This window comes from Lygodium microphyllum, chromosome 13, assembly GCF_053477565.2.
Source record: "Lygodium microphyllum isolate KBCC chromosome 13, Lygodium_microphyllum_v1.1.10, whole genome shotgun sequence".
Lineage (NCBI taxonomy): Eukaryota > Viridiplantae > Streptophyta > Polypodiopsida > Schizaeales > Lygodiaceae > Lygodium > Lygodium microphyllum.
Window position 1 is genome coordinate 100,978,901 of NC_141147.1, and position 11,030 is coordinate 100,989,930.

The window sequence follows — 11,030 nt, forward strand, 5'->3', positions numbered from 1 at the left end:
TTCTGAATCACTTGTAGCCTTAGATTTTTCATTCTTTTTAGACACTTTGGGAGTTGGAGTGTACTTCAATACATGTACATGTACAACACCATTAGGGTCTGTATACTCCAACTTTCCATTGCTTGCCATCTTTAGAAATTCAGTAAGATCTTTTGACCCAATAACAAACTTATCATCATAAGATATAATATATCTTTTTTTTTTGTTTTTCAAAAGTCAAGTCAATAAGTGCACAAATCATAGTGACATCCATCTCTTGCCTTTGAAATTATGAATTTAATTTATTCAATTCTACAAGCACATCTCCTAGAATATGTATAATAAATTGCACCACAAATTTTGTAGCATATCCATACCACTTTTTCTCATGTATTTTCCATTGCTCAAGAACAACACGCATGATTTTCACAAATCTTTCCATGACTTGACTTCCGAAAAGCCATCGAACTGCATGAATTCACAACATCTTTGCATCAATAATATCATACTCATGCATGATCTTCCATAGCTCCAAGTGTGGTGGTTTGTTGATCTACATAACCATGCATACACTTTGTTTGCAACTTTATCAATAAAAGAAAATAGATGAGGATGTGAAATAAATATATCCTTTGTTGCCAATGCTTGTCAATGTGCAATACAATGTATGCCCATAATATGTGGAATTACTGCTTGAAAGTGTGTCACTTTGCCATCCCATTATCCATTGATAATAATCGCATAAATCTACAAATTGCATCTCCTTTGCCTCCATTGATGATATACAAAATATAAATAATCTAATGTTTCTCGGAGGTGCAATCACTGCTCTCATCAATGAGCATAGAAAAGAAGGGACTTTTACACACTTCTGCGTACATTTGCTTCCTTACATGGTCTCTCATAGCCAATAACATCTCTCTTCCTAAAATTGGATTGACATATGATCCATATTCGTCGGATGTAGGCATATTTGGAGTGGAAATCTCTCTTTGCAACCTACACAATTGTGGATATTTCTCTAGTGGTAAATCGTCACATGCACAAAAGTATACAAGCTTTATACATGATATAATACGATTTTGCTCACTATGGACTATTGTGTCCACTCCATGATCCATAGGTCCTTTACCATCACTGCCAATTGTTGTCTTCACAATTTGAGCACGCATAACATTAATATGATCAATAATTTTTGCATGATCATTCAATGCAGCTAATTGGATGCTCTGAGAACCAGCTTGAGTGTAGGTATTCACTTTACCGGCATCTTCACACCACTGACATTTTATCCTTTATTCATTACACATGTTTTTGCATATATAAGCCCATGGATGAAGCAAAGTCCACTGGTGTCGCCACTTTCTTTTGACTCTTTTAGAAGAAGCATCACCACGAGATGAGCTCTCCATCTGATCATTTTCCACAATTACATTTGCATTCTCTATATTAGGTCCTTCTTGAGTTATATTGACACTAGATTCCCCTTGAGGTTTGTCATTATTGTCCCCCAACATTGTACCCTCTTGCCTTGCAAAAATATTTTGACTTCTAGAAAAGAAAGATGTGATAGAAGGATTTGCCTTTCTTTTTCTAGCCACACCCTTTTGAGGTCCCAATGTATCCATCCTTGATTTATCTATTTGTACATAAACAAACCATATAAATAAATATTACATTTTGATGATACATATAAAAACTTCAACTAGAACTCATGCTCAATAATAAGAGAACTTTGTAACTATGTATCTAGTTGAAGCAAATATATGTACATATAGGTGAATCCACAAGAAACTAAAGAGTCTCAATCCCAAGCTCAAAATCCAAAAAGCATTTGTACATAATGTGAGCTACAATATGAAGCCATAACTATAACCATTGAATCATGAGGATGATCAAAGGGGAAATGTATCACTTGCCCAAGGTATGGGCAAAGAAAACATTGAAACTTCCCAAACTAGAAATCATAAGCCTACGATACTTGATCATAGAGAATGAGACATTTCCATCTATGAATAAAATAAGGGGATAGCTTAGGTTCCTTGGATCTATTATTAGAAAAAGATATCATAAGAATCCTTAACACAGCATGGATCTATATCAGAGTCTTGGTCTTATGCAAGGCACTTAGATTAATTTTGGTTCAAATCTTGAAAAACATATACCTAATGCATTACATTTTTATTTCCACCAAAGCGTATAGTAGAAGTATTACATTCGAAGGATACATGTAAGCAATTCCAAATAGATTTCATACATAAAAGAAGAGAATGAGATATTCCCACATATTAATACCATAGAAGAGGGTAGTCTAGTTGCCTTAGTTCCATTATTACATAAAGATGTTGTAAAAATATCCTTAAGATAGTGTGGACCTATACCAGATCCTCGGTCTTATGAAAGGGACTATGTCTAAATTAGGTTTTGAAGTAAGTAAAGGATGTGTCACAAAATTATTTGTATCAAAGTTTGTATAAACATTGTAGAATAAATCTTATACAATACAATAAGAGAATGAACTATAAATTTGTACCTGAAAGCTGATAACTGACAATCAATGTCGTAGATGAATTCACAAGTAACTCTCAAGTTGTTTGAGTCTTGAATCCCAAGCTCAAATGCAAAAGTATCTATAGAAAATGCATCACTTAATTATTTCCATTGAAGCCTAATTTATTTATGATAATGCATCACAAGACACTAGCTTCCAAGTTTACCTTTGATTCATAAGTTTGATGTTGCAACCAACTTGCATTTCAAATTGTGCATATAGCAGGTCCTCAAGATCTTGCTTATTTCCTCTAAATGTTGCATCCTGCATTCCAATTTTCCATTGAAGAATAAGTGAAGAAAATAGTTAAAATAATAGAAAAAACTAGTGAAATTTTTTTAAAACTTTAGAATATGATTAACACTAATTGCAGCAGGTGGAGTTGTTAGTAGTTACCCACCCAATAGAAAGGCACCAAAGGTTAGTAGATAACAGGTCGGTGGTGGCTGTTTTGACTCTTGAGCGCTGTAGTAGCAGTAGCTGTTTTGAGTTGATGGTGGTGGCAGTTTTAGGTGACAACACGCTAGAGTGGCAATTGGTGAGTCTTGAACTGCGGGTAAAGAACTAAAAGGTTTACATATTTAAAAATAAAAAATACGAGTAAGCTCGACTTTAGTAAAATTGAATTGTAATTATTAATATTTATAATTTAACTTAACTTTATGTTCTAACTTCTAGCCTTAAAGCTTTTAACTTTGGGTAAGTATTCATTTATTATCCCTATTACAATTATGAGATATATATATATATATATATATATATATATCTCCATTTTTATTTCGAGAGTTACCTAAGAAAAATGAAAGGTAAATTCTATAACATGGCATGTCAAATGACATGGCAAATTTAGGCCTTCGCGAGAGGAGTTCTTTTCATAGGCGGCTCTGGAGTGTGATGTACTCCCTCCTTGCCCAAAAGATCACGTGCAGCTGTCGTGAGCCGCCCTGCAGGGGCACGGAACTATGGCGCCGCCTCCATCATCGTGTTTGGGAATACGAGTACGACCCCTCGTCTTACTTACACCTTTTAGCCTTGTCATCACTCCACTCCACAATCTCCACTCTTCTAACATCTCGGATGCCAAGTAATGCACCAATAGTCCACTCCACAATCTCCACTCAACGCCTCGCCCATGGCACCAATGCACCAATAGTTGAGCTAATCAACAATTGAACAAGTGGTCTCACAAGCAATTGGCAAGCTTCTAGCCCATGTGCCAATCAAATTTACATGTTGAGAGATAAAGCCTTATTGACATAATATCATTCAATCTACTAGTGTGAAACCACCACAACCCGTTTTCTCAAGGAAGGAATTGTTCGTGCAGGTCTATCTGAATCCAACCTAAAGGCCTTGTTTATTTTCTTCCAATAATACTTATGTAAATGAAGAATTGTTAATTGGCATTTAAACTAAGGCAAGATACATTAAGCCACTTCAAGGTTGCTTGCTATAGACAATGGAGGATTTTTGTAATCCTTCACCTTATATAGGAACTTACCAATGATCTACACAATCCTCTAATTGATATCGATACCTAGATCAACTTAGCATCATATATACCTTGAACAAACTTGAACAATTTCACCACCCCCATGATAAACATCTAAGTGATTTAGTCATAATTTGTATTTATGTCCCTTCTCACTAAAGTAAAGTTTTGTTTACTAACCATGGCAAGATCAAAGATGCTATTCTCCTTGAGAAGGTTTATCTAGGCCCAAGATAGCACTCATTCAATAAATGGTAACAACCACATCTAAAAGCTCTTCAGATCTTTTACAATATTGTGAATCCCTTGTGCATTCCTAACCAACAATAATGACCAAAGGGACCTAAATACATAGAGTATTTTGAATCCCTTGTGTGTTCCTAACTAATAATAACAACCAAAGGGACCTAAATACATCAGGTATTTCCATGCTTGACACATCCTAGGTACCCATTAGCTGCATTTTCCATAGAAACCATCATTTCCCTCTATTGTTTACCATTTAAATCATTGCAACAAAGTTTTCTCCAAGCATCTCCAATGTGATACATTTGGCTTGTAATTGGACCTTTAGACATTTAGAGTGATAAGCTTTTTGAACTTGAATACAGTCCTCGACTCCTTATAGGATATTAGAGATAGTAACTAGTAGGGTAAACGGTAAGAGCACACAAAATTGCACTCTTGAAGTCAGTAATGCTAGCTGACATGCTTCTTCTATCTAGTAAGGTTTAGTAGTATCTATGGAATATATCTATTCCATTATGTCTTTCCTCTCTTTCGGTGTTATATATGTGCAATCACTAGTTTTATGCACTTGGGATACCTAGTTTTCGTATGTGCTTGTAAGAAACCGATCAAAGTTACTTGTCAAGGAATGTTGAAGCGTAGCCGTGGACCCTTGTTCTGTTGTATGTTAGTGTGAGAGATTGGTGGGGCAATGTGTATGAGTTGTGTGCTTCTAGAAAACATTCAACTTTAATCACAAGAAGGTTGAACTTATGAGACTCGGTAAGGTCAGCACGCCTAAGGATTGCCTTTGCTTGACCGGGTCGGTCTCACGTGGGGGTTCACCTTAGTTGCGTGTCTCGAAATTCGAGATAGATCCACGCTCATAATCATTATGCGAATACGTGAACATAAGCCCAGTAGACTTCATAGATACCTATGCAATGAATTGCTGCTGCTGGTCGGGTGGCTTGCAAGGAAGATGAATATCAGGATAACACAAAAACCTCACACATTCTGCTGGTCGGTGGCTTGCAAGGAAGATGATCAGGATCAGTACATAAAAATCACACACAATCTGCTGGTCGGTGGCTTGCAAGGAAGGCGATAGTCATCATCCATCACAAATCTCAGAATTCGACGACGTCAAATCACATATGGAAATGAGGACGCATCCATTGATGATGTTGGCAGGCTACGGAAAATTTGACATTTTCCAGCTTCTAATTAGAACACGGCGGCCTTTCCTTCCATGGTACTTTTGTACCTACTGGGTCAAATTCTGCTGCAGGCTCAGAAAACCCATATACTTAAGAACAGGTTCCGGATTGCCCATATTACTAGATGAACAAGGATCAAAGCAAACTTGGCGTAATCCTGCTAGATAGTATGATTAACGACAGGGATAAGCCAATGATTCTGCAAAGCCAGATTGCTTGATTGATCGGACGTTGCAAGAAAGAATTTGTTTATCAGCTCTCAGAAATCTTTGAAGAGATCAATCATCAACTCAAAATCACACGGTTGCTCTAAGCTGTCAGGTGGGGATTATAAGCTTGGATTAAACTATCCAAACTAGCTACTTGATATCAGTACTGGAGGCAATGGAGGAACATGGATTTGGACATTATGATCGGGACAGTGATGCCCCGGATCAGCAGCATGAGGGCCACAATACGTGTGGTGATGGTGCGGCTCGTCGGCCCTTTATGCTCATTACTGAGACGTTGGGGCCATGGAGCAAGGCATGGAAGGCCCTGTCTCCTATTCATGAAGGCGTGCCCAATGGGCTGTTGTACTCGTATTCTGCAAGGCTGACTCGCAAGCTTGCAGGCATGTGGCAATGCAGGCTCTCCTTCATCTTACTTCAGCTCCTCCACTCTCTTCGGTTCCCTTTGCGCCTGCTTGGTGCCGCCATCGAATGGTTTCTCAACTTCTACTTTATCAATGGTGGCTTCCTCGGCATCCTTTTCAGCTTCGTATTTGGCCAAGGTACGTGTGTTATACCACAAGGTAGGATCAACAGTGTTCGTGGATGATTAATCTACAAATTAGAGATAAGGCTTCTCCTTTCCATGACTGTGTCTGTGTTTATATTTGCTACCCCCTTCATCCCTGGCCTTCAAGCAGTTCTTTCTGCAGTTTGCATGCTGCTCTTTCATTTGAGTAACTAAATCTGTGTTTATAATTAGCCTTGCTTTGCTAACTTGTATCAGGCATTCTCCTTGATATCTGGTTAGTTCTTTGCATTTGAGATACCCCAAACTACTCTCAAATATCATGACCAGCTTCCTGAGGTTTGCTTTGCTAACTACCACGCAGGATATCTAGCTAGTTCGTTTGCTTTTGAGTTGCCCCAAAGAACCACTAGTATCCATTAAAATTGCCAGGCATGTCTGTTGCTCCAGAGTTTATCCATTTGTTTGAGATTACTTCTATTCCTTTCAATTAAGGGTTTTATAATTTCAATGTCTCATGATAATAAACACACACCGATAGCGCTAAGCTATTCAAAGTGCATGGCAAGCTAGAGGCTGTATTATCTAATAGCTATATCTTCTCTCAGATGAATCACAAATGTTGGTCTTTTATAAGCAATCTGTGTTCATTGTTGCAGTCTCTTTGTTTTGTCTAAGTTATGGTGTCATTATGTGTTTGATGTATAGATTACCTGATTGGATTCCATATCAATATCAACTGCTAAACTGGCAGAAATGCTCTCTAATATTAATTACTAATCTGACAAATCAACACTGTTATCTGACTGTCGCTCCCTGTTGTTTTGGAAGATATCATATGGTTTCCTCCGAAAGACTCGCCATCATACTACTCCGCCATTGGTTGGTTGGATCCAAGGGTGGATCTCATAGATGCGACAGCAAAGTTCAAGGAATTCAATTCAAAGATGTTCATTGACCTGTGTATCATGGCATCTAAGTTGGCATACGAGTCAGAAGCTGTACAGAAAGATGTTTTGACTAATCGATGGAATGTAAGCAATCTTAGCATCATATGATGCAACATACAAAATCACTCTCAGGCATTTGAACGTCAATCAGATAAAAGTGTACAGTGTAGCCATCTGAAACTTTAAGTTGTGTGTGTATGAAGTCCCATATTGTTGTGATGAGTAAGTTTGGTGTATTCATATGCGAGTCTGATCAGGATCAAATTTTGTGTGCATGCAGATGTGTTTCCAAAAATTTTACAGCTGCTGGAACGGTATAACATCTCATCCCAAGAATCTTATAATTCAAGCCAATTCTTGTTTACTAACTGGAACTGCAGTAACAGGTTTATGAATTGTAACATTGTTGTGCAGAACTTTCCATGTATCACAGTTGACATAGTAATATGTATATGCAGATTATGTGTTAGTGGCATGCAGTCTTATATATCACATTGACTGTCATAGTAATATGTTTATGGAGTTAATGTATCACAACTTTGGATGTACTATGTTGGTCATAAACTTCGCTGATTTTTCTGAGCCTGCTGAATTTCCAGACTATGCACAACGTAATACAACACAAGCCTTCACATTCTCAGACAAGCCTGAGGATGCAGAGTTCGTGGTTTTGGCGTTTCGAGGCACCGAGCCATTCAATACGGATGACTGGAGCACAGACTTTGATTTTTCTTGGTACGAGGTTGCTCCAGAGTTGGGTAGGATTCACATGGGCTTCCTGGAGGCACTTGGGCTTGTGAACAGGAAGAAGGAACCGTCATTGGTAAAATTCGCAGAAAACTGCATGAAGAGCCACACATGGGTGAATCAGAAGCTCCTAGGCATTCAAGCACGATTGACAGGCCTTGACTTCGATGATAGTCTACTGCATGCTGAAACACCCACAATGTCCTTTGTCAATGGCAGCAGGCAAGATGTATCTGCCGCCACGACACCGACGTTTCACGACTGCTCCAATATAGCGTTTGATATGATCAGCGAAGACCTGGGATATTTGCTGCAGCAGCATCCAAAAGCAAAGCTTGTGATTACAGGGCACAGTTTAGGAGGGGCACTGGCAGTGGTGTTTGCAGGTCTCTTGATGTTCAAGGAAAACAAGCAAAAGGAGGAGAATGGCATGCTGCACAGGCTTTCTGCTATTCACACTTTTGGGCAGCCGCGGGTGGGTGACCAGTCCTTTGCCAACTTCATGAACAAAAGCATGGCAGCCTGGAGTGTTGACTACTACAGGATAGTGTACTGCAATGATATTGTGCCTAGGATTCCCTTTGACAATACAATATTTGGGTTTAAGCATTGCGGGCACTGTTGCTACTACTTTGACAGCTTCTACCGAGAACGGGTATCTCCTCCATCTTCTTTTCATTTTGTCTAAATTTGAGACTCACCTTGATCATCACTTCTGTGTGGCATTTCCATAGGTTTTGCCATCTTTGGGATTTTATGCTTAGAGTCGTGTCACACATTTATTCACTACTTGTATTTGAAAGTAAAGGTGACTATAATTTCAGTAAGTCGGAGAGAAAAAGGGCATGCCACACAATGAAACCTTGACTTGTGCCTTTCATTTTTCCTTCTGTTGCTCAATGTGAACCCAGCCTTATTGATATTTGAAATGTTTGGCAGGTCTACATGTGGGTGCACTCTTAGAAATGATAGAATCACTTATTATGGACTAAACAAACAATAAACTATTTAGAAAACACCACTGGACTTTTGTGCTTGAATAGAATCATTTAGGGACACCAAGCAAACAATGAACTAGTTACAAATTGTCGTCAAATTTTCAAGAAAGAGAACCATTTTCAAATATTATTAGGACTTTTAGCATTGATTGTTGCTTCTAGATTGATGTTTATGGTGCATTCAATTAGTTGAAGACCCTCATAACATCCTATTGACAATGCTACTAATCTTGAATCTCAAGTGTTAGGGCTATGGAATGGGGAGTCAAGTTATTACTCGATTCTTTGGATTTGAAAAGGCATGATTTGGAAAAAATCACTTATTGACATGGGATAATTCCTAGTAGTAGCTAGATGTGGGCTCATACCTAATGTATAAGAAGATATGGTAGGAAATGCACATGGTAATCTAGACTAACTCTTACTTTTGAAACCAAACTTAAATTCATCCAATATGGATTGTAAACTAAAATGGCTCTTTTGGAATGTAAAAGTAGGTATCTTATTCTTTAATGCTCCAAGTTGAAATAAACATGTCACATTGGGCACTTTTGTGAAAAGGATTAGCATTCTTGTGACATTATTATGTATGTGTGCCTTGGTGTTCATAGGTCAAACCAAAAATTACCTACCATGTTATGTATTGATCTGTAGATCTCGAAGATAACAATTGAAAGATACAAATCTTTAAGAACATTTGAGTGTAATTATTAAAATTTTACTAGGATCCCATTTTTTATTTCTAGTACTACAAAAGGTAGAAGATTTGTGCCACCATGCTTTCAACCTTGAAGGCGAGGTTTGGGGTAGTAGAACTAGTTTTTTCTGAATTTCTCACTTCATGTTTTGCTAGGCCAAAGTATTGGTCAATTGTTTGTCATCATGGTAGGTGCATCAACAGTGGAGCTTTAAGATGATCTTAGGGGGTGATGGACACAATGTTCATCTATACTAAGTGCCACATAACACATAACAAAATAATACTCTACTAAGAAGAATTCTATATGTTAAATTTATTCTACTTGGATATTTTCATCAGTATATAAGTATATTTATCTTATGAATGACTAGGTGACAAAAAATACTATTTTGTAAAAGAAGTTGATTTTGCAAGCCATCGTTAAGAGCTGCTTTATTTTAGCTAATTTATATAAAAATAGGAGTTTCTTTATTTTAGATAATTTATATAAAAATACTTAGAAGTGCTCTTATTTCTTCATACAAATTACGTCACTCTTATTACATGATAATGTCGCATAGTTTTGAATGCATACTTAAAATTAATACATTTGTGTACTTCATAACCATTTAACAAGACTTTTCACATCATCCTTTGACTTGTTCGCTATTGATGATATTGTAGGCAATGCAGTCAGAACCAAATAAGAACTACTTCTCTCCATTCTTTGTGGTCGTAATGTGGCTCAATGCAATTTGGGAATTTTGGAAAGGCATTATACTATTGAGGGTGTTTTACGGCGATGGATTCCATGAAACAACTTTTTCGACTATAACAAGGTTGATTGGTCTCATATTGCCAGGGCTTTCAAATCATAGTCCTACTAACTATGTGAATGCTATTCGATTAGGCCCAAAAGTTCTTAGTGATATGACAAGATGATGGTTTTGTTGTTAAATGGATACATGTGTGCAATGAAATAAGATACAACTTATAGCCTTTCTTAAATAGAAGGTCCTCACAAGGGATATAAGAAATACACTTCATTGAGCCCATAGGCCCACATGATATACTTACATATTCTTAAGTGAACCTCATGATGAGGCATCACTTTATTATATGGAAACAATGATTTGCAGGTGAAATGGTAAGATTATTTGTATACTTGAATGAGAGTCCATGCACTTCCATTGGAGATAGGATTATCTAGTGCTTGGTGAAACTCTAAAATGGTGGATTATTTTTGTGTGAATTAAAGCCTGATCTTGTATAAATAAATAGATTATGTTGTAGAACTAGTTCATGCATGAGAGGACTATTATCTAACAAAGATAAAGAGAAATTTGATCATGGATCATTAATCAATTTCATTTTTATTCACACAAAAATATTGAGTTTCAAGTATAAGATCTTGAATGCAAATCATTTCTTTTTTGTTTGTTATAAGA

General features: G+C 37.2%; 1 protein-coding gene across 1 annotated transcript; it reads left to right on the forward strand.

The window, feature by feature from the left end:
- Window positions 1–5,854: 5,854 nt before the first annotated feature.
- Window positions 5,855–8,593, forward strand: LOC148026975 (triacylglycerol lipase OBL1-like). Its single transcript, XM_087690365.1, has 4 exons — window positions 5,855–6,242; window positions 7,040–7,242; window positions 7,439–7,544; window positions 7,758–8,593. Exons 1-4 carry the CDS (start codon window positions 5,855–5,857, stop codon window positions 8,591–8,593), a joined length of 1,533 nt encoding a protein of 510 aa, XP_087546491.1.
- Window positions 8,594–11,030: the final 2,437 nt, after the last annotated feature.

Excerpts from the sequence above, each read along its gene's own strand:
- LOC148026975 (XM_087690365.1), top strand. The coding sequence starts at position 5,855 with ATGGAGGAACATGGATTTGGACATTATGATCGGGACAGTGATGCCCCG. Across the intron at positions 6,243-7,039 it reads CAGCTTCGTATTTGGCCAAG|ATATCATATGGTTTCCTCCG; the intron begins GTACGTGTGTTA and ends TTGTTTTGGAAG. Across the intron at positions 7,243-7,438 it reads TTTTGACTAATCGATGGAAT|ATGTGTTTCCAAAAATTTTA; the intron begins GTAAGCAATCTT and ends GTGTGCATGCAG.